General features: G+C 35.4%; 1 protein-coding gene across 10 annotated transcripts in view; it reads right to left on the bottom strand.

Annotated features, from left to right (window-relative positions):
• The window catches only part of RASAL2 (RAS protein activator like 2), a 307,801-nt gene that overhangs the window by 22,488 nt on the left and 261,464 nt on the right, over window positions 1-23,849 (bottom strand). For 4 of the 10 annotated variants that reach the window (XM_012729032.1, XM_012729034.1, XM_012729037.1 and 1 more), the window contains 9 exons: window positions 19,092-19,245; window positions 17,641-17,739; window positions 16,541-17,095; window positions 13,779-13,923; window positions 8,212-8,356; window positions 7,336-7,572; window positions 5,417-5,618; window positions 3,163-3,362; window positions 1,551-2,418 (listed from right to left, as the gene is read on the bottom strand). In XM_012729032.1, the coding sequence (XP_012584486.1) occupies window positions 1,551-2,418; window positions 3,163-3,362; window positions 5,417-5,618; window positions 7,336-7,572; window positions 8,212-8,356; window positions 13,779-13,923; window positions 16,541-17,095; window positions 17,641-17,739; window positions 19,092-19,245 (2,605 nt within the window). The remainder of the gene's footprint in view (window positions 1-1,550; window positions 2,419-3,162; window positions 3,363-5,416; window positions 5,619-7,335; window positions 7,573-8,211; window positions 8,357-13,778; window positions 13,924-16,540; window positions 17,096-17,640; window positions 17,740-19,091; window positions 19,246-23,849) is intronic. The other 6 variants (XM_012729033.1, XM_004688511.2, XM_004688513.2 and 3 more) reach the window with 3 other exon arrangements.

The following is a 23,849-nucleotide window of genomic DNA, read 5'->3' as shown; positions in this document are numbered from 1 at the left end:
TCTGAGCAGGCCCTGGGAACTGAGAACTACCTGACACAGGGTAGTGGGTAGTAATAAGTATTCCATCTCAAAACTGCATATTTTTAAATCTCTCTCCTATAAGCTGAATTAAAAATTAATACTCTGAAAGCAGTTGATCTCAACTAGATGTTAACATAAAAGCAGTATGTGGAAACTAATTCCAAATAAGGCATGACTGATAGTATCCTAACATACATGTTAAATGTATATGAGATGAAAGAAGGTATGTATCTCAATATTTTTCTTTTTTACTTTTCTGTAAATAAAAATGTTTCACCAATTCAAATGAATTGGTGAAAATTCGGAGACTATTAACAACATAAAACTGAAAAATTTAAGACTGCAAAAAGGTTTATTTCTTAAGAAAGAATGACCAGTGAGGAGTTCTTCCCAGGAAATCTGCTAGTGAAAAAAGCTAGGTTACTCACGCTTTTCATCCCTTCCACTGTAAATGTTCTAATTTTTTTTTAAAACTATTAAAGTAAGGGTCTCTAACCATAACAAAGTTGAACAAAAACAACCGCATCAGTAAATACCCACCTTAAAAAGTACAAATATATTGAAAAGCAACATTGGGATTTTACTGCAGTCTTTTCAGAAGGATTTGTCACAGAACCCTTCTAATCACAAAGTCCTGTAGTGCTTACAAATAGATTAGGTTTCAAAGAAATTCAGTGAAGACAAAGCTCCTTAAAAAAGTCTTTTTTTAGATGAAAGTAAGATGTATCTATACATATATACATACATATATAAATTAATAACACACTCCTAAAATTATGTTCGTTTTCAAATAGCAAAGTAATGCATTGGCATCTCAAGATGTAATATGTAAAAAAGAAATGATTAAATTATACAAAAACCTTGTCAAGAAAAAAAGGTTTGGAAATCTACTGAGACTAACTTTTGTTCATATAAATTGTAATGTAAGAGATTTTTTAAATGTTTAGAGTATTTTAACGACCTGTGTTTCTGCCTTTTTACTGCTTGCCTTTATCTTGCTGCTACAGATGTTCAGTTGTTTATTTTTCTAACCATTTCCAGGAAAAGACCCATGGGAGTTAGTATTTCCAGAGGGATCTGGGGGATGGAGTAGAGAGCATTTTTGTTAAACTCTTGGCTTAGAATGCAAAAGTTTATTCCAGAAGTGTAAGAAAAAAATAAATTGATGATTAATGTCCAGATTCCAAAGTATATACTAGCTTATGTGGCCTTTGGAATTCAGTTTGTTTATAATTAATCATTCAAGACCATGCATGTTCTTAGTAGAAACTGAGGCTGTAGCTGCTGCTGTCAGCACAGGAAAGGCCCTACTTGGTTGTTAGAGTGTCCTCAGGGAAATGAGTCCACTATGCTTGCTTTGCAGCCTCACCTATCAGAAGCCTCTCCCATACATTTCATTAGCTCTTCCCTTTTCAAGGCTGAAGATCGTATTTTTAAGTAGAAACCTTGGTAGCAAGTGGACTTCTTAATGATTTATATGTAAAAAACAGAGGAAATGGTTGGGTCATGTAGAAGCGTTTGGCACTCACCCCTACCTGCTGGGTCTGCTGTCTCTGGATGGCTCTCACTTTGGGAACAGGGCTCTCTCTGGAAGATGAAGACTGCTGCCGGGACCGGCTCCCATTCTGCACAGGTTCAGCCATCAGGGCTGCTGATGCCACAGACATGCTCCCGGTGCTACGTAAGGAAGCACTGTGTGGCAAGGATGGTGGGGCTTTGGCTCGGGCACCTAACCCAGCCTGGTCCACTTTTCGGATTTGTGCCTGTCCGGTACTATTTTGCCGTGGCAGGGCAAGAGGTATGTGTCTGTCTGGCACAGTGTGCCGTCTGGAGAAGTCCTCACTTTGAGTGCTACGTTTGGTGAAATCTTCCATGCTGCTATTGCTGGGTCCACTGAGCTTGAAGTCCTCACTATTACTTTGGCTTCGGGAACTGGCAGTGCTTAAGTTCTCCAAACTCGAATCTACAGAGGCCTTTGGCATTGTTGGAATTGGGTTATTGAGGTGATAGACAGGGTTCTGGAATGACAAGGGCTGGAGGCTGCCTGGCTGGCTCAAGGCTGGGTGCAAGGGCCTTCTCACTTGGGGTGCACTCTGGGGAGTGCTCTGTGCTTCCCGCAATTGTTTGATGCTGGCCACCTGGGTTATGGAAAGCTGGCTTCCGGTCAAGCGCATAGGCACATCAAGCATGACGGATGCATGCTCCACTTGAGCAGCATGAGTGTCTTGAAGGTCCATGAGGGAGATGCTCCGACCATTTGGAAGACTGCTTTCTTTTTCATCCTTTTCAGAGTAAGTCATGCTTTGGGAGGAGGCTTGCTGCACCAGTAACAATGTTTTCCCTCTAAAATAGCTATCCGTGTTGTCTTGGCTTGGAGATTTCAGTTTATGCAAATCACTGTGGAAAAGAAATGACCCTTAATTACTCTTGAAGCAAATTCAGCAATTATGATTTCTTAGCTTATGAAATCTTCTGAGGGCTCACAGGCTCAACATGGACAGTTACACCTGTTTCTACACTCAAATTTCATCGCTATAGTTTTTAGGATCCAATATTTTTAGTTTACCCCTGAAAATTGTATATGATCCCATTGCTGTCTGTGCTTTTTTCTAGAACTCCATTAATTTCCAAATTAGGTTTTAAACCCTCCCAAACATTCAAATTCACATTTAATCAGTTCTAAGATTTTAAGAGCAGGAGCTCTGAGGGGACAGAGAGTCCCTGCTAAGGTACACTTCCTGTTGACACAGAAAACAATGTCTAAGCATCTATATCGAGTATATTTGTTCAGTGGACAGAACCAGCTCTAAAATGGTTTTAACTGAAGAGATCCGATCTTTGAGTGCTACAATATAAGAAAATACCAATTTTATAAAGACCTTCATCTTTGATAAAGCAGGAGGTAGTTTTATTTTGACACACTTATTGTATATATTATCTCTATACTGTCATTCTGGAAGCATCACAGATCTCAAGTATTATGACAAACAGCTGGATTTACTTCAGGTCAGGTGGTTATGATTTTGAAGTTGTAAATTCAAAAGATAAGTAAATAGATTTCTGCCAAATCTTTAAACATTATTTCTCTGAAATAGTAGAGACAGTATCTCTACTGAGATAGTGATTCAAAATCTTTCATACCTGTCAGTGGGGTCTTCGAATATTTTCTGCAGCCCAGAGGAGAGGCTTCCACTGACATTTGGACTGGAGTTATGCTCAGTGAAGCGTCTGAGTTGTTGCTGTATGGGTGTAGGGTTAGTCAGAGACTTGGTGATATCAGCAAGAACACGAGGGAGAGGTCCCAATTTTGCCACGGTCGCCTGTAGGAAGGAATTTTCACCCTAATTGGATAATAAGCATTTCGATATCCACCACAGATTGTTTTTGGACCATGATGCCCATTGATGGAGGGGTGTAGGTTGAAAGGAAGGGTAGGTGATTGCATGTGGGAGTGGCAGGTTCATAATGAATTGTTATGGAGCAGCAGAACCATGGCGTCGAGATGAATGGAGGAGGCGAAACAAGGTGCAGCAGACATTGAGGAAAGAAAGGAAATAGAAATTAGGATTATGCAAATAAAAATTAAAAGTCATGCTCAAAACAACCAAACTATTGCCATTCCAACTAAAATAGACATGCAAAGCAAACTAAATCTTTGGGGTGCTAGTAGATTGAGATGGCGGAGGGATGGGGAAGAACCATACACCTTCTTAACCAAAAGGGATTTCAAGACCAGAGGATGGGCTAGTGTGATGAACTTCCAAAGAAAATGGATCATGTGAGGAAAGAAATACATGCCAACATACAAGAAGGTGCTGCATTCAGGAGTCCAGAGCACTGCAGGGCACACAGTTGATATAGTCACCCATTACCCCATTTAATCTTGGGAACCCTAACCTTTTGTCAACTGAGTTTGCATCAACAAGTTGATTTTTTTTTTTAACAAAAAAATCAGGTAAACTCTTTATGTGACATGTTCAGATGTAGTCTTGGTTCCCAGAACCAAACAGATTAAAAAGGAGAAAGTGTGTTTAAACAGGAAAGCCTGTTACAAAAGACCTTGTACCTGTATAAATGATGTCTATTTCACAAGCTAAGGGTTTCTGCATTCTACTCATGCAGTTATTCAACCGAGAATAACTTTTTAGTACTTATTTTATCTACCATAATATTTTTTTTCTTTCATAAATTCTTATTCTCAGCAGGTCTTATGGGACCCCTCAAGAGTTAGGCAGTTTTGAATGGCTGCCTCTGGTCGGCTTTGTCTTTTCAACCAACAAACTGCCCAACCCTGCTTGCATGTGCACAATGCCATCTGAAGAATGCCTTTACTGTTCAACTCTCTTGAGCCATGATTCATATGCAGGAAATTGACCCCCAGCGTAGCTGTCACTTCAAGTCTAGTTAGAATTTCTAAAAGGAAAGAAGGGTCCTTGGTAATAGGGATGGTTTATTATTTCAAAGATTTTTAAGCACAAGTGGACACACTACCACTTACATTCCCTCAGGAAAATGGTCTTTGTAAAATAGGTTTTAATCCCTAACCCTGATTTTATCAGTACTTTTGAAGGATTAACAAGAAAATGGAGGAAACAAAATCAATAAATTCTCATTAGAGAAAAATAACTTTTGTCTTTTGAAGTAATTCCTATACACCACCACACATTTTACAAAGTACCTGTAGCAAACAAAAACATTAATAAATAATCACTGTGATAAAACTGGCCAAAATCTGTCAGGATATTTCCATTATAAACTCTATTCCTCTTTGCGTTCTAGAAGGAAGAAAATAATTGCCATGGCATACATTTAGTTATCAATATGGCTTATAATAAAGCTCAATGTATAGTCAGAAAAATTTGTTAAAAATGGTAATTGTTTTCTGTACTCTTTAATTTGTATCTGTAGGGAAAAGAACATTAGGACTTTCAGATCTCAGTTATAATAAGTGTTATGATTTGCATAATAAAAGACATAATCTCATGGATAAAGCTAATTAAATGTGTCTCAGTATTTGTCTAATTCTACACTATTGCTAGAAATTACCATATGAGTTTTTATCTGACCCTATAAAACACAAATAAAATGTATATATCAATAGTTGGTACCAGTTTCTGAGCAAATTTTTAGATATGTTATATATAATGATTGATTATAGAGATATAAACTCCATTCAGGTAATTACTTAAAAACGTGTTAATAATTTCGTGGCTTTCTAGGATTTCATGAATTTTAGGACACATATTTTATTCAGAAATCATAACCATTTATTCCCAGATTTGTAGGAAAAAAGGTTGCGTTCAACTAGCAGAAAATGTAGCTGCTGTCACTTTGTAGATGCTCTCCAAAACTCAGGTATCTTAGGTTCACTACCTCCCATCTCCTATTACTTTACCTTATCAAGTTGGGAAACTACTTCCCACAGTAAGGAATGCAAAACTGAAAGCTCTCGGCCCAGATCAATGTAACCATCAAAGCCTGGGGTGTTTGAGATGGTGTCTGGATTAGATATCTCCAAAAGGAAGCGCTTCATTCCACCCCATTCATGTTCTAAAAAATCATTCATGAATGCCATGTATTCTTCTTTGTTACCAAATCTGAAGTACGGGAGAGAAAACGAGAAAGAATATATTCAGGGGAAGGGAGGCAATCGTTTTGAATTGATTTTATACAGGTGTAAAATTGTCTTATTTAGGGGGGTAAGTGACCAATTCATTTATTATCTGAAAATGATAAATGCTAGCACATACTTTTTTTTAATACTCAAAAACTTTGAAACTTTTTCTATTCTGTCAGATAAAGTCAAAATACTTTTTCCCTGGAATTTAAAGATCTCTGTAATATAGCCTTCCTTTATCTACACCAAATACTATTATACACCTTCAATATTACTACTTCTTTGAAGTCTTTCAACTACATTAAACTTCTTTTCCAAGGGTTGCTTGGGCTACTTATTTTCATTAGAGAGGAACTTCCCTTTCTTTGGCTATCTAAACTCTAGCTATCTTCAGGACATCTAGTTTAAGCCTATTAAACTTGTTCCAAATAAGCTAGAAATAATTTTAACCCTAATTAGTTCAAATGTGGGTACATAGTTGCATTAGCTTATAAAGGCAAACAAAGTTAAAATAATGCACATGTAAAAACATCACTATACTCGAAAATAATCTGTCTCTTTGAGGTTCTAATTTTTCTGTAGATACAATGCTAACAGAAACTTATAAGCTTCAATACTGTGTCCATCTGTGATCAGGTATGACAATGTGAATTCCTTCTTACTGAGTTTATAAAATTATTTTCCATAAATTATAAAAATTATAGGGATTTTAAAAATAGAGAACCCTGAAAAATGGTAAGGAAAAAAGAATGAGTGTGCGCACTCTGCCACCCAAACTTATCTGCTGTTCTCATTTGAGTACAATTTCACCCCAAACATTTTCCCCTAACTTCTTCAAAAAAGTATTTAAAATCTAAAAGTTGAAAAAATGTACAACGAAGCCCATTTGCCATTCATCTGTGTTAGCCAACTGTTACAGCTGCTTTCACTCTCTACCTGTATATGCACACTTTTTGTAGACCCATTTTAAACTAAGTTGCAAACATAACCTCTAAATGCATTAGCATCCATTTCTCTAAAACCAGGAATATATCTTAGATAAACCAATGCCATCAGCACACTAAAATTTTAAGAAACGTTATTTCTAAATTATCTTACAGTTCATTTTAAATGTTACCAGGCACCCCAAAGTGACTTTATCAGTGTTGTACCTCAAGTCATATCCAACTAGTATTCAAGCATTGTATTTGGTCTCTTTTAATCTAGACACTGCCCTCCATCTTTTCCATTTTTCATGAGACTGACTATTTTGGAGGGGACCAGGTCAACTGTCTTAGATAATGTGACCATAGAATAACTACTCCAAACTTCTTTATAGTTAGGTTTTTGTGTTTTCATTATGCTGGGATAACAGCATATTGGTATAGGCATGGTATACATTTTTTTTTTTGAACAGTCAAAGTTTTTAATAACACTTTTTATTTAATACAATTATATTGTCCTCATTTTCCATACCAGTAAATGAAAACACAGTAAACACCATAGTGGCTACAAACACTCCATTGAATGCATGTACCACAAGGTTACTTAACCATTATTCTTCTAGAAAATGAATGTGTTTCTATTTTTTTTTTTAAATAATAGCACAATGATGATCTTATAACATGAATGATGAGGCTCCCTCCCCTACCTAAATTTTAGATTTCACATAATTTTTAAGCATTGTTTTAAAAAGTAGTTATGGTAGCAATACCTACTTGGCAAAATTAGCCAGGTTCTGAATGACCTTGGCAATAAGAGTTAGGGTCCGGGAGGTGCGGTCATCAGGATATTCCTGCATGAGGTTGAAAAGACTAGGAGACATAATGGCTGGGCACAAAAAACGCAGAAACAGTGAGGCACTGATGAGCCTCTCACTGATGTCTTGCTTGCCGCGGTTCAGGCACTGCTGCTTCCATGAAGCGAACACTTCTTTCAATTCACGAGGGAAAACACTAGGGAATGAGATAAGATCAAAACCTCTACCATAACCTAAGAAAGCACAAGGGATTCCCCCATCCTGGTTGACACATCTCTGCTTTAGAGCCAGGTTATGGGGAGTGGAGAATGCTCTGATTTCACTGCTGAGAGGTGGTGGAAAATTCACAGAAGCCCAGAAGGCGACTGGATACCCAAAGTCACAAAATACAGGGATTAGCTAAATTTAGTTTTGCAAAGTGGGAGAATGGCATTAAACTTCTGAATAAACCATCTGGGTTAACATAATCTCTCTAAAGATTGTTCACCAAAAATCTTCCAAATCTTAACCGATAGCTGTGGTAGGAAAATAATCAAAAATCGCTAATGTAACTTTTTAACACTAGTAAGCATTTTCAAAAGCCATTCAAATACTTTTGTGTTACAGAAAATGGTGCTAATATTTTGGGAAACATTACATTTATGATTATAGTCAGCTCAGGGGAATTTCTGCTTAGGATGGAGATTTAGATTTGAGACAAAACTAAAGTAGGGAAACTCTCATCCCCTCCCCACCCCACCTCTAAGCTTTTTCTTTGGTTAAGAAATAACTTAACATTGTGATGACTATGGCTTAAATTCCATAAGCAGGGGATGAAGCACTGATATCAGCTAACCAGTAAGAGTTGATGATCTTGCAGAAAGCCAGCTCACAGCACATTTTCAGGTTGCTCTGATGGTCTATCAGTTCACTAGATGAGCATTTGCTGGGATCCACTTCACAGTTCTCATCTGACTCATACAAAGCTTTGATGAACTCCCCTAGTTGAAAGAGAAGATAGACAGTATAACTGTAAATAGTGTCTTCCTGAAAAGAATAGGAGGATTAGAATTTCTGTCCAAAAATATATAATGGGGAATTATTTTCTGAGACCTGACAGGAAGGGCACAAAAGCTTGCCCATGATGGATTATTGCTTTGTACTTAAGAGCTACATCATCTCATATGCTTATTTTTTCTTATCCTAGAAGTGGGAAAACAGTGATCACTATCATCACCACCACAGTATTTATTTTAAAAAGTGATACTATCTTAAATGATGGTATAACTTTAAATCTTTTTCTGAAACCACAAATACAGTTCACAGGAACTGGATACTTTTTACAAGGTCCCTCTATCAAGGAGAATAATATCATTTTGAATAAATAATCCAAGTATGATGGAGTAGTCTACTGAAGGTTTTAAATGCCAATGCTGGTGCTAAATATGGGCAAAATTATTGAACATATCACAAAGCTGTAGCAGAACATCTTTATATAATTTGTATATATTATTTCCAGGTAAAATTAGCTTAGAAGCTCTGTTCATATATACTATCCTCTATGAATGTATGTTCAATATTCCCTGAAAGAACAAATCCTTCCTATCACCTTCCACTATATTGAGTTACAGATGTTCTACCCTTTCACAAACTTATTCCTATTTTATCACAGTGTTTATCTCCTTTCTAGGATGACTATTCCTAAAGAATAGACACTACTGTCTATTCTTTTTGAATAAAACCCCTACCCTCCCTCAAATAGCTCCCAAAGCATTGCAGGTGCTTAATATGGTAATGTGTTTTTGAGTTTTATAGGTGTTTGAGAAAGGAGATCTCTCAATGATCTTTCAAATCTGCTTAAATTACTAAAGTTTCAGGCTGATTATACATTTTATAAAAATAAACAATAATTTCTGCAAAATTAAGTATCAGTAGAAGTATGAAAAGCACTTTCTATCAAAATATCCCTAGTACTGAAGTAAATTAAAGCTTTCAAAAACAGCTCTGCCAGAGAAGGAGAAACAAATGTTGGGAAGAAAACTGCTTGTAGAACAGGAAAGGAATGTGGTGTACAGGAAAAGTAAAGGCTTTGGGCTGAGAAAGATCTAGGATTAACTGTTGGAAGCATCACTTAGCTGATTGTGGGGTGCTGGAAAGTACTGAACAAGTCCAAGCTTTTGCTATCTTATTGTAACTCCTATCAAATGGTGCTATAGTGAGGATCAGAAATAATGATACCGCATGAACAGAGAAGTATCTAACAGTGCATGGCGGAAGCTTCATAGAGCATGTATAGTTATGAACAAAAAAAAACTATTTTAAAATGACTTATCCTAAGGTGATATGACCAAAACTAGTAAAAGACTTTTAAAAATGTTTACCACTTCTCAGAAGGTTTGCAGCTGTCCTGTTCACAAAGAACTCTATGTGCTTCCATTCAATCTATCTTATTTTAAAAGAACACCTAAAATTAAAATCTGAGTCATTAGTGCCATATATGCCATGTAAAAATTGGCCTAACTTTAAATTTATATCATAAATAATGTGTTCAGTTAGTTCCATAATGTTATATACATATTCCAAGGAGGCATATTAATAGGAAAATATACTAGGGAACATAGAAAATATATTAATAAATAGCCCAGGAATTTTAAGAATATTTTCCTTTTATTCTTTTGAAGAAAGGTCAGATAACTCAGGAGCTCAGAAGTAAATGAATTATCTGACGTGGCAGCATAAAAAATATTTAAAAAAATTTGATTATGATAGATTTAAAGCCCTTTAAGATAATAAAAATGATTTTCATTGCTCTAAATAGAACCTATGTCCAGAAATAAAATATGCCATATTGAAGGTATATAAATAGAAGCTACTTATCTGATAAAAAATTATTGAGGCAGTTTCAACAGTCTATCTACATTTGCTCTCTTGCCTTTGAAGGGGAAAATAAAAAATCAGAGCCAAAGGGCATAGGTGTTTACTTTGTTGTTAAATATGAGTTTGGTCTACTATGTGTTTTCTGTATAAATAATCAACTATTATCTAGCAGCCAAATGTCATGTGTAGAAATAAGTCCATAAGTTATGAGTATTTGCTTCCACCACCAAGAATGGACAGCAGGTCTCCTCAGGAACTCCTTTTCTTTATTTCACAGATGGTGTTCTGTGTGTCATGGACAACATGCCATCTGATTTCAATCACAACGGTAAAAGAGGCTAACAGATGGAAGGTTTAAGTCTAACTGAGGTAGTCTATGTAGTAACATTACTGCTTTTAATTAAGATAAATGGAGATTGGCTAAAAAAACAGGTAGATATTTGTACAATGTGAATGGCAATTTTTAACTCAATTTTCTTTGGAATTCCTTAGGCTGCCTGGGAATAACTTTTTGTTTTCTTATAGTGTATATACTATAACAAGTGCTCAGTTGTACTTACTAATTTAGTTTTTTTACTTCCAGAAACTTCCCTGTGAAACTTTTTAATGTAATATGTATCATGAAATCTCCCTCAATTTTGTCAATAGAGGCTCTGGCCACAGCAAGGCCAGCATCATTATGATGAAAATAATAGACTCTTTGTCAGATAATTAAAATATTGTAATTTGCTAGGGTTGCTATTTGAAAAATCACTTATTCTCTTGAAACAAGTCTGAATTTTTACTGGCTCCAACATTGTTTCCAAAATAGAACTGCTATAAAGGTGAAATACAGGACAAAAACCAGTCACTAGGTATTGGGATGAAAGGCTAATAAGAAATGTATTGAGTGGAAGAACCTGGTAGAATGTCTGTTTTAAAGAAGCTTGTTTATTTGTTTATACTCTTGGAAGTAGTAGTTATTTCACCATGTGGCCCTTGCTCTTGGATTATGAATATAAAAGTGATATTTGTAGGTTATGTGAATTTCTTCTATGTTCATTGAATTAATTTTCATGTCTCATTGAGCCAATCTGCTATTAAATATTCACTGTCCTATTTGAAGGACATGTATGTACTTCTCACTTTGGAAATTATTTTACTAGGAAATCTTTTTTAGCACATTGAATGGTACAATGTGAATATCTGATTTTTAAAAAGTAGGTGGTCAACAGATAGTCACTTCTATGTTTACCTAATGGAGAGACAATTTTGTCTGTCTGAGATACTTTATCATGGCTTCTCAAAGGTAATACATATCATTAAAGAAAACCATGATATATAATTTATGATATGACTGTAATAGGGTCCTTTTTAAAATAAATTTTTATTGAGGCTGTAGTAATTTTATGTAAGTGAATCTATGAATCTTGCTGTTCCTTTTCTGTTAGTGAAAATTCATTTTCACTATTCTCATAAATTTCCATTAGATTTTAAACTGAAGATCTAAATATAACTTAGAGAAAGAAACCAAAATAAAAAAAGATAGGAAACAGAAGGAACAAATTTAGCCCTCCAGGGTAGGATCTAACTGCTACAATAGTGAGTACCAATTATTAATTCCATGTATACAGTGTCTTTCTTAAACAGTTACTCATGTTTTATTCCATACAACCTGGTCTCTGTCCTCTTAGTATCAGTCCCAGCCATCACTAGTGATCTTTAAATTGCCAAATGCAAGTCATTTTTTTTCTTTTTAATCTTTACCTCCCTCAATTTCTGACTCCACGGATTCTTTCTTTTCTTTTGGTGTCTTGACCTCAGTATTTTTCTGGTTTTCTATCTTTCTTCCCCCACCCCTCACCATGTGTACATGTGAATTTCTCTGATTCTCCTTTCTATACTATAAACTCAGCTATTAAGATCTGTCTTTAGTCTTATTCTCTTCCTGCTCTGGTAATCTCATAGCTTCATTTATCCCTTTCACATGTGTCCTAAATTTCTAAGAACCAGCCAGACAGATGTTTTAGGAGTTTATAACAAAGCTAGAATTTCTTACTAGAAGTTCAAATTGAATACATGTGAAATGGAAATATCATTTTCCATTTTACAAGTCTATTACTTTTATGTTTTCTATTTCTGTTAATAATCTCATCATTTTTAGCCACTTACAAATGCCCAGAACTCACTGTGGCATCTGATCTCCTCCCACCCAGCCCTCACAAACTGAAAAGCTGACAAATCCTATCAGTTAAACTTCTTTAAGATTTATCCCATCTACCTTTTCTCTGCTCTTATTATTCTTATGGATTACTTAATTCAGAATCTCATTATTTCTTGCCTTCCTTATTACAATGGCTTTTTAACTAGTTTTTTTTCTGCTTTCAGTTGCTTTCACTACTAATTCACTTTAATTTTCATTTCATTCACTTTAAATTTCATTTTCATAAACTGACTCTATTGAAAGCAACCTGCTCAAAACTTTCAGTGGCTTGCCATGATTACTGTACCCCAAAATCCTCAGCTAGACAGATTCTAATGGGTTTTGACTTTTTTTTATTGTTGTTGACTTGCCTTTTTCTCTTGACCAATTTCTGTTTTACATAACTTTTCCTTTCTTCAAACTATACACACCATAAGTGTATTTCACAGGAGATACCTTATAATTCCATCAGCTTGATATAATTTCTTTATTATTGGAAAAAAAAAACAAGCTCTATTCTTTTGGTATAGGGATATCCTTATCTTTCCAGCTCCTTAAGGGAAAACACTCCATTCCTTCAACACACTTCACTCTTGATAGTCACATGTGATTGACTACTGAGCCTGTGAAAGGTAGCTAGTACCAATTTAAATGCATTACAAAATACAAAATATACACTGAATTTCAAAGAGTTTGCATTAAAAAAGTAAAAACCCTCAATAATTTTCATATTGATTTCTGTTAAATAATAGTTGACTACTAGAAAATTTAAATTACATGTAACTGCATTCTATTTCTATAAGATAGTGCTGCTCTAGATTCTTTAAGTATGGGGGTGATGAGAATAAAAGACTATTTTCTTCAAGGAAATAATATGTATTTTACCATGAAGTGCACAAAACTACTTGGTTAATGCCTGGATTTCATGACCAAGTTGGAACTGCAAATGAGTGGCCTCATGAGTAAGAATTATTGACTGGATAGAAATGGGATGTATGATTATGTTAACATTCTGGAGACTTAGGTGTTACATATTTTATCAAGCTATACATGCCTAATATTTTGGGGGAAACAGATCACTCTCAGTTGTGATAACCACAAATATTATAGTGTATTGCTGGATCAGGAACATGGGTATCTGGGATTAGTTGGGTGTACTGATGGGTTTTCTCTCATCTGTACATGTTTTAATAAATGACTCTGCTGATCCCACAGAGACTTCTAGCTGCTAAAACCCAAACACTGTAGTCAGGTAGAACTAAAGAACATGCAGAATTTGATCTTGATTTGTATGTCTCATGAGGGTGAAATAACTTAAATTCAATAGGGGAAGAAAATGAAACAAATATTTTTCTCCTCCATACCCAATGCATCGTGAAGATACTGCTGCCCCACTAACTTGAGGTATTCCTCAATGGATTTGGTGGCAATGGTGTTCTCTCTGAAGATCAAGACATCATGCTCTCCACAACGATCCACCTCAGACATCACCAAGTCGGTCAGAAAATCCTGGTAGAATAATGTTCAATCAGGCAGAAAGCAACTGAATAAATAATGTACGTTATAAGAGTTTGTGAAATAGCAGAGATCTTGGGAATGCTGTTTTAAAACTATAGCTTCCAGATTCATTTGAGAGAAAAAAAGCCAGTAAAGCTAAAATCTTAGGCATCACTACCCCTAAATTTGAAATTCCTTCAAAAAATTTAACTGTGCTTTTGATAAACACCATAACTCTGAATGCAGTCTTACAAATCTCTGTATTTTATGGTTGTTATCTACTTGCCCAGCCTCATCTTGTATCATTCTTTGTGGAGTCTACTCAGACTCAGGACTTTCTTTTGAGGTTCTTGAAATTTACTAAGGACTCTAACCCACTGTGTAGTCTATTCTGTACAAAGCTGGTACACAAGCTGTTCTTATTTCCACTTTACTCTCACCACTGCTTCTTGGTCCTACTGTCATGGATTAATTTCTCAGATCCTTTGGATTTTAGTTTACATATCATTTCCTCAGAAAAGGAGGAACTCAGTTAGTCAGGTTTCTTTAATACACACTCTTGTAGTGCCATTCACCTTATTTATTCTCTGTGTATCTCACTGTAATAACACAGTGATTTTTTCCTGTAGTTATTTGATTGATAGCTGTTTTCCCCAGAAGACAATTAAGTCCTATGAGGCCAAAGACTGTCTACTTATGTTCTCTATATTTTCAGGACTTAACAGTTTCTGTTGTGGGTTAGGCATTCAAGGTGGTTGACAGTATCAATGTGGGTTTTTAAAAATTCAACACTGAACACATTTTTAGGCTGTCCATGTACATAACTGCATATATATGTATGTATGTCCCTCTGCCCATTCATCTATCCATCCATCTATGGAAGGGGGAATGCATAAGGAAATAAAGCTCTTAGTGAACAGTCCTAAGGAAATTGATGTTGCTTTATTTCTTAACAGTCCTAAGGAAACTGATGTAAAATTTGATGATTGAAAATGCGATAACATATTTTGAATGTGGTGCATTTAGTGGCTATTTCAAAGTCTTTAACACCAAAAGCAGAGGGAATATACTGATATATTTTTACTTTAAAATCATGTATTTTATTCATTAATTGGGTTATTCTGGGGTAGCTCAATGGTGTAAGAGTTGTAGACTTAGAAATCATTATTCAGGGCCCTTTCTCGTGGCACAAGGGGTTAAAGGACAGCATTACAAAGCTATCCACAACCACTACAGCACAAGTTCAATCCCCAGCCAGGGAGGTGACCCACATGGCACAGCAGACATCTCCTGTCTTGTCCGCTGCTCCCTTCAGCAGTGTACTTCATAGTCTGCCTGTTCTGCTCCCCACTGTGTCTCTGGTGAATTCTCTTACTGCCCCTGTACCTCTGGCCTGTATCCTAGTTCATTATGAATAAATAATAAATCTTAAAAAAAAAAAAAAGAGCTACTCAAGTTCTTATGCTAAGGGACTGGAAGAAACTTTGGAGGTGATGTACCTTGATTGTCATGGTGATTTTAATGGGTGCTTACTCTGTCAAAACTCACTGAATTTCTTATTTTATTAAATAGGTGTACTTTTTTTTTAATGCAAATTGCATCTCAATAAAGTTGTTTAAAAAATACTACATATATCCTTATCCTAGAGCAACTGAAGAGTAGAAAGGATATACCCGTATAATTTTAAAAGTAAGTCTAAATTTCAATGATATCTAGTCTCATATTTACAAACTTGAAGTTTACAATCAACCACAAAATGATAATCATTAGGAAAACAGTTAGGCAAGGTACTAAATGTTGAATGTATTGAAGTATTCTGATTTGCATCATGAAGTCCTGAATTTTTATTGTCTTGTTCTAAATAAATTATTTTAGTTGTGAACATCTCTAGATTTAACATGCAATATTGCCAAAATACTGCCAAGACCAATTTCCATATAACATAATGGACATACATTCTAGTGAAATGAATATGTCTCACAGAGGTGGTAATTACTAAATTCAGGATAATCAAAGACTCTTATCAACTGGTTCTTTATACAATTAGTATAAGTCTTCTTTCACCTTCCTACTTTTACTTTTGTACAGGATGAAATGAGATAAGGCTATCATGAAATATCTCCTAATTATTTAATACCCCACAGTATTTTTATTCCAAATCAGAATTTCAGTCTCATGAAGACTTGTTTATGCCCAGAATATTTCTGGAATACTTCCTTCTATGACTAGGGAAGAGTCATCAATTTATCTAAACAAAATAATAATAAGGTGTAAAATCATTATGCAACATACTCCAAAACTAAAGGTAAATCTTGTTGATCACACTACAGTATTAGCCTGCCAACTTTCCCATCTATTTTGACAGACAATAAAGAGCTAGCTATGGTATCGAAGTTTCACGCAAATGAACTTAACAATTATTTTTTGTCTTTTCATTTAACTTCTTTAGTTTTATAATTCTCATCTTTTCTAGATCTAAGAACTGCTAATTGGTTTCCTTCTTAAAATTTTTGGACTAACAGCAAAGCATTTTTCTCTAGTTTGGAGCTCTATAGTATCTACAGGCTTGTTTTGTCATGAAAGGTAGAGGAGAGATTTTAGGTAATGGAATCCTTCCTTTCCCACTTACCTTAGCTCTGCCAGTACTTTGAAGAATGTGCACTAAGGCACAAGCTAACTCCTCTTTATTTCTCACACTAATTACTGGTTCCAGGACAGAACATAGCATGGTGTAGTTGCTGGTGACAAATTCTGCAAATTCTTTGTATTGCTCCATAGGCAGAATGGTGATAGTTTGGAAACGTGACTTAATACGAATAGAAGGTCCTCCAGTCTTTCCTTTGTTGGGCGTAGGTGTACTCACTGGATACCACTTTTCTACAAATTGGCGGCCAGTCACACTGGCAGTGGGGATGTTGACTAAACCTACATAATTATTCTTGTCCTTTTTTTTCTTTTTTTCCACATCTTTGTAAATGTGAACTGTGATACTATGAAGATGGGGAAGGCTGTAGAATTCAAAATGTTCACCCCAAAAAATATTGTCTGCTTTGGTCTTGCTGGTTGTACGAGCAAAGAGGGTATCATCAAGGCACAGTTCGCAGAAATATTTCTTTTTAGGGGCAAGGTCCTTGGCTTCAATGATCCACAAGCGGAGAACATTTTCAGCTCGTCTGCAATTGTCCTATAAAGCAAGAAAGTTGAGTTTGAGAATGAAATCCCAGAAAGAGAATGTACATGATGCTAAGTGCAGAATGTAGTGAGGGTAGTTCATAAATGATGAAAAGGATTCATCGTTTGGCTAAGTAGAAAGCTGTAATCAAGAATGTATCGGAATCTTAGAAAGCCTATTTTAATTGTGTTAAATCTAGAGAATTTAGTTCAATTAGATGAAGAAATCCTGTAATGTAAATTCTCACATAGCCAACTTAGAGGTAACTGAATTGTAGTATCAGCAAATAAAATAGATGTAGGGTGTTAAGAAATTTGTGTTTCAGTCCCATTTTTCTTATGTATTAGCTGCAGACTTGACAAGTTACTTAACTTTCCTGACTCTTCTTATACGCATCAGTAAAATGATAATATCTGATATAAGATTATTTTGAACATAAAAAAGCATAACATCTGAATGCATTTTTAAAGGTTCTATAATTATCATTGCACTTATTTTCTATCAACTTATTGCTTAGAAGTAAACATTTTTTTTTGGACACTCAAAGTCATTATTACCTTATTTGGCTGAACTGTCCTTCGAAGGTTTTCCATCCACTTATCTCTCTCTGAAGCAGAGTTACAGCTGAAGCATTTACTTCCACTTAAGTAAGTAACCTTCAGAGTAAAGAATAAGTATAAGAAAAAGGAGACATAGGACTTGGGGACTCCATCTTCCTAGTTCTATCTTTAAGAGTTAGGGATATGTTATGAATCCAAACCATACTACAAAAAACCAAAAATGATCTTCTTTATTTATGATATTTAGATTTACGTTTTCTTCTACTTTTTGCTTGTATTCTAGTTAGCATCCATATTCATCACCTGTTCTATGAACAAAGGCCACTGAGAATTCTGCTCAGGAACCTAAAACTGGTCTACTATGCAGAAAGACCAAAATTAAAAAGCTTTCAGACCATATCTCAAATTACCTGCAAGTGAATATACTCAATTCTGAGTCAATAAAAAATAAGTAAAAAGGGAAGAGAGTCTGTCTAACAGTTATCAAATATTTTGGAACTGTCTTCACTATACTAACATAAAAGGGTACTAAATGAAATTGAAAAGAATTATCAGTATTGCATTACTGTCGTTGGGATCTATTTTTCCTCCACTATGCAATCAGTCTGTTGCTTTCCAGTTTTTATTAAGCTAGCCTGACTAGTATTACCACTTGCTTAGCACCAAGCACTGGGCTTGGTATATACCTTTTGAACTGAGTTTTACAAATGCTAGAAAGTTCAAATAACTTTTATAAAATATAATGCCCAAAAATGATCTGCTCAAATTGCTAAAGCATGCCCACATATTAACTCAATCTCATTATAACCTATTGAATCAGATCAGATTACATTTTTGTCCAGCTGATGGTCATATAATTCATATTAGATTTTGAATACTTATTACTTCACCCTCCCCAAAAAGGAATATAAAAGGTTTATTGATAATTTTTGTTATAGGTTAAAATTATAATATCTGGGTTAAATAAAATTTAAAATTGTATTTAAAATAAATTTAAATAAGATATGGCTGCAGATCTTGAAATGTGAATATAGTTAGAGAAATTACAGTTTTGGTAAATTTACTCCAAGAATCATTAAAATTGGGGGCTAAAGGTTTTAAGAGAAATATTATAACACAGTAGAGTATCTTCATTAACACTGAAAAATTAGTGTAGTAATTTGGTAAATTATTGTTGTGACCTTTGCTGGCAATGTACTGTGAACCTACTTAGTCGAAAATAGACTAGATCAAAAGGAATGAGTAGTCATCATGTGAATCTTTAATGACCAGTAAGTTAGCTTAATAAATTTCCAAACTGTTTCCTATAAGTAGGTAACTTTCAGCAACTGAAAACCAGTTAAGATGACCAAATCATCAACACAAGAGTAATGAAATCACAAAATTACTGGGTAGAGAATCAACTGGTTTCACTACTCTTCTTTTTCTACACTTTTCAAAATCTTCACCTCAAAGCAGAAGTCTTGTCCCAGGATGCTACTATGGAGAGGTTTCACGGATACAGGCTCCCCTCTGCCAAGATCCAGACATTCCACTGCACTGCATGGGCTCAGCAAAGATTCATGGGAACGTGACTCTTTTAGTTTAGGCAGCCCACGAGACCTAAAATAGAAAAAGATACTTAAGGTAATGTAACTTTGAATAGTAAGGAAATGATGGTCTAATGCAGTATGTCAACAAATGTACAAATGCCTAAAGGAAAAATTAATGAGAAGCAAATGAATAGTTAATGGATACAATAACTTTGGTAACCATATTCTGTGGCATCTATAAACCATATTATACATATTTGTGTATGCATATGGATATTTTTTAAATGAAATACAAAACACGCTAATATTACAAGTCCCAAGGAATTTCAAGTTCTACTACAAGCATTGTTTATATTCTGTTTGTATCTTGGAGATGGAAAAAAAAGATGCTATTCAAGGAAGGTTATCATACACATTTAGTTTTTTTTTAAGCAAAGGTATTTACAATAGATACATTCTTCCTCTCCCTGTGCTCCTTATCCTCCAATAATATATCTTTATCCTCTTCATCACTGAAAGAACAGTATGGTTGAATCCTCATTATGTTTCTGCTGTGGCAAAATAAATACACACACACAAACACACACACACACAACCAAAGCTATACTCTTCAGTATGAGATCCTGCCTTCAGGTTTGCTTCCCACCTCAACATGAAGTTCTTCTCTGGCGCAGATTTTGTTCTATCCAGGCTTTACTGTATAAATAAAGAATAAAATGCCTCGAAGAAACCCCATCCTCAAAAGAAATGTTCAAATTCTCATTTAGAAGAACACATCTCTGGCAACACCATTTATATATCCTGGCTGACTTGGCTGCAACAAGGATGTTAGGATCACAAATCCCGTCATCGCAAGAGCCAGAACTTACTGCCTACCCTTGGAAGTGTGAACTACATCAAATAATATAAGACACATTATTCTTGAAGGCAGAACTGGATAGGCATGCAGTTTTTACTCAATAATCATAGTATTTATTGACTGAAACACCCAGAGTTAAATACACTTCAAGCAGAAATACCCTAGTACCAGGGATAAAAAGAAATGCCTTGTGTAAAGACATTTGTTTTTGTAAAACCTATTAAATAAGTAACTTAATTCATTTCCTTGAAATAACCATGTTAACATTAAAAGGAAATGAAATAGCTGATGTCAGAGTAGCTTTCAGCTGAATTACAAAGTAATGAAATATAGGGAACTGGCACTAAAGGCTGCTCTTTTCCTTCTGTTTCTATTCTATTATTGTTTAATCAAACTCCATACAGTATGGAACATCTTAAGGAACAAGGATTTTAGTCCATTCTTATTTTCATACACACAAAAAAACCAAAGATGGTTTAATGTGAAGACTGAAAGATGTGTTCTGATATTAGTCATCTTTTTAAAGAGAAAAAAACCAAGTTTTATATTCCCATTGATAATAAAAGTATGTACAAAAGGGACCTTATGTACAAAATGTACGTACAAAATGCCATCTTATGTCTTGTACATAAAAAATAACAATATAATTTATTTCCTTTTTTCATATTGGATGAGACAAGGACATGCTATATACGGTACACAGCACATCAACTATTAATAGCTAACTGCTAAGCATTTTTTTACTTTCATGTAATTACCATTAGCCCTTTCCCAATATGCTTCATAGGAAGTGCGGTTTAGGCAACAGGGTATCATAATCTTTCTTACACACATATAAAACAATTCCAGTCCATTTACCCCCCAGGAATTGCTAGGAGAGGAAAGGCTTCTCATTTTCTAGAGGTGAACCTCTCAGCAGGAAAGATGAAAGTACATTTAAAATAGGAGGTAATAGACCAGAGGCGTACTTTTACTTTTTAAAATTCTCCAGGAAAATATTCTAAAGAAAATAAATTTTATTCCAAACAAGGAAATGTCTACCTACATGAAGCAACTGTCCAGCCACCTGGCAGTGCAACCCCAGATCATAGTGGAGCCACATGTCGCGGTGCAGCAAGTCACTTCTGCACTACATCTCCGAAAACAACCAACGACCAATAGAAGATGGTTTCCCTGCCGCCTTCGGCTACTGATAACATCTTTGGGTAAATGCTTTCTGTAGTGATTTCAAATCTTCAATGGAGGCAGGATAGAAACAGCAACAATGGAACATGAAGTCATCTTCTCAACAAGCAGCAAGATAAGTAACACTCCTCTTTCTCTTCCTTCAGGTTGCATCCAGCACCTCAGGTAACACAAACAAGGTGTCTGAGCTCTAGGCTGGGCCTGTTGCCATGGTGCTACGCCTATAAGGAGATTAGAGCCAGAAGGCAGCAGGGAGAGGCTGTAGCGTGAAGGACTCAATGAGCATGCTTTGTAATCCTGACCATTTTAAGATAGAAAGGAAGGAATGGTGTGGCCCCTACCCATTTCATTAATAATATTTCAGAGTCAAGGGCTGTAGAAAAGAACCAAGGCAACTCTGGGAGCAGATGAGAATCTCTTAACTCAGGGACAAAACTGATATGACATGAAGCCCCCCACTCAAAGAAACTTGCTGCAGCTACCCTGCAAGTGTTACCTTTCTTATCTATTCTATTTCTTTACAGTGCTTAGCCTCATTTAATATTTCTAGGTATTATTTTGCATTAACATATCTGGGTTATACTTTTTATTTCCTTGTAGAGCAGTCAGATACATTTTTTTATATGTTGCTTTCCCAATGCTTAAGAGATTTCAATCTGAGACTCAGGTCTAATGCAGTCACTAAGCATTAAACTAAGCCATCTGTAACAAAAATTCAAAGCTCTAGTTTTTTTGAAATCTAGTCACAGAGATTTCAACCGTTAACATATAGTTGAAAATCTATTGTTCAGCATTTATGTAGGTACATGAGTGTACACACCTATGCCACACACACTTGTGAACTGAACACCCAGTCACTAATATGTTCAACAAAGAAGCAACTCTTTCTGTACTGGGAAGATGTGTCTCTGAGAAGACAGAAGTAATTCCCAGAGAAGCAGGATTACAGTAAACAGGAAGATCAAGCAGCCTGGGAATGGCTTGATGGGGGAGGCATTATCTTTGCAAATATGTCTATAACAACATTAGTAACTCTAAGTCTCTAAATCACATCTATCTCCTGCATTTTCGTAAGAGTTGATTTTTCTTAGATCTACTAACCAGAGTTTTAGTATGGCACTACAGTTTACTTCTCTAATGGGAAGTAGCCTGCGGATTACTAAGAGAATAATACCAGATTAAAACAACCTTCCCTATCCAACCTGACAGTGGCCTTCAACAAGAAACCTACCTAGTCCTGAAAATCCAGAAAGTCTCTTTCTGATGCTGTACACATTCCTCATTTCCTATCACCCCAGACACCATGTGACAACAATTCTGGGTTCTAATATGACTACTCTTGGTTTAATTGGAAAACTGCTTTCTAATTAAGTAAACTATCTTTTTTCACTGTTTTATTTAAGGTCAGCTGACAATTTTGATTCTGTAAAGCCTCTATGACCTCTAGCAATGTTGACAGGTAGGAATCAAAATCTAAAGCAATGTTGACAGGTAGGAATCAAAATCTAATTGCTTTGCTGATGAAGGTAACCTACTGCTTCTGACTTATTTAAAAGACAAACTAGAAGGTGAGAAGGGGTTTCTATTACTATAGTGAATGAGTGTTATACAACTTTAATACACATTTCTATCTGAACTCAGCCTTAAAAGACAAAAGTAAAAGGCTGGGGATGGGGAGTCAACCCACACACCACAGGGTACACTGAAGACAAAGAAAATAGGAGTTAAAGAACTCTGGTTAGTGTATTGTTAAGTAAAACACAGCAGGGATTTTTCTCAGCTTAACCATTCAACTTTTTAAAATTGTATTTTCCCCAAAGTAGCAAAGGTGCTCGAATGTATTAGCTCAATCTGCCAGATGTTTACAGATTCAAGTCCAAATTTGGGAAACGTTTAATTAAAAGTGCTTATTGCCACACAAACTCCTGTACTCCCTTGCAGGTGAATTTCTGCTTGATTTGGCAGGTAGGATTCCAGACTGTTAACTGAATTTCTGAAGAGGTAAGTTCAGCCATAAGTTGGGTGCAGCAACATACACTTTTATTCACTAATATGTATTCCTAACACCCTTTACTTTGTCTGAAAATTTCTCAGGTAATTATTAACACAATTCGGTATCCTACTACTCTACTAACAACTTTACACAGGACCTACTTTGCTTCTGATATATTGCTTTGGGGAAAATGTAAATTTACTTGCAAACTGGGTTTTATTTTTTACAACCAGGTATCTGTGAAAACACCCAGCACATATTTCCTGCATGAAAGAGTAGATCTTTTCCTGCATGTAAGAGTAGTTTTTTTAGTGAAGGCAAGGGTAAATAGATGGGATTACATCAAGTTAAAGAGCTGTACAGCAAAAGAGACAGTACAAAAAACAGACATCCCACTGACTGGGGAAAAAGTTTCTCACACAAAACTAGTGATAAAGGATTGATCACAAAGATATACACAGAACTGATGAAACTCAACAAAAATAAACAACCCTATCAAAAAATGGGCAGAAGAGCTAAAAAGACACTTCTCTAAAAAGGAAATGCAGATGGCCAACAAGGATCTGAAAAAGTGTTCAACATCACTTGTAATAAGGGAGATGAGATTAAAACCACAATGAGATACCACCTCACCCCA

Source organism: Condylura cristata, unplaced genomic scaffold (assembly GCF_000260355.1).
Source record: "Condylura cristata isolate star-nosed mole 26May11 unplaced genomic scaffold, ConCri1.0 scaffold00024, whole genome shotgun sequence".
NCBI classification, from domain to species: Eukaryota; Metazoa; Chordata; class Mammalia; order Eulipotyphla; family Talpidae; genus Condylura; species Condylura cristata.
This window is presented reverse-complemented; position numbering and strand designations above follow the sequence as displayed.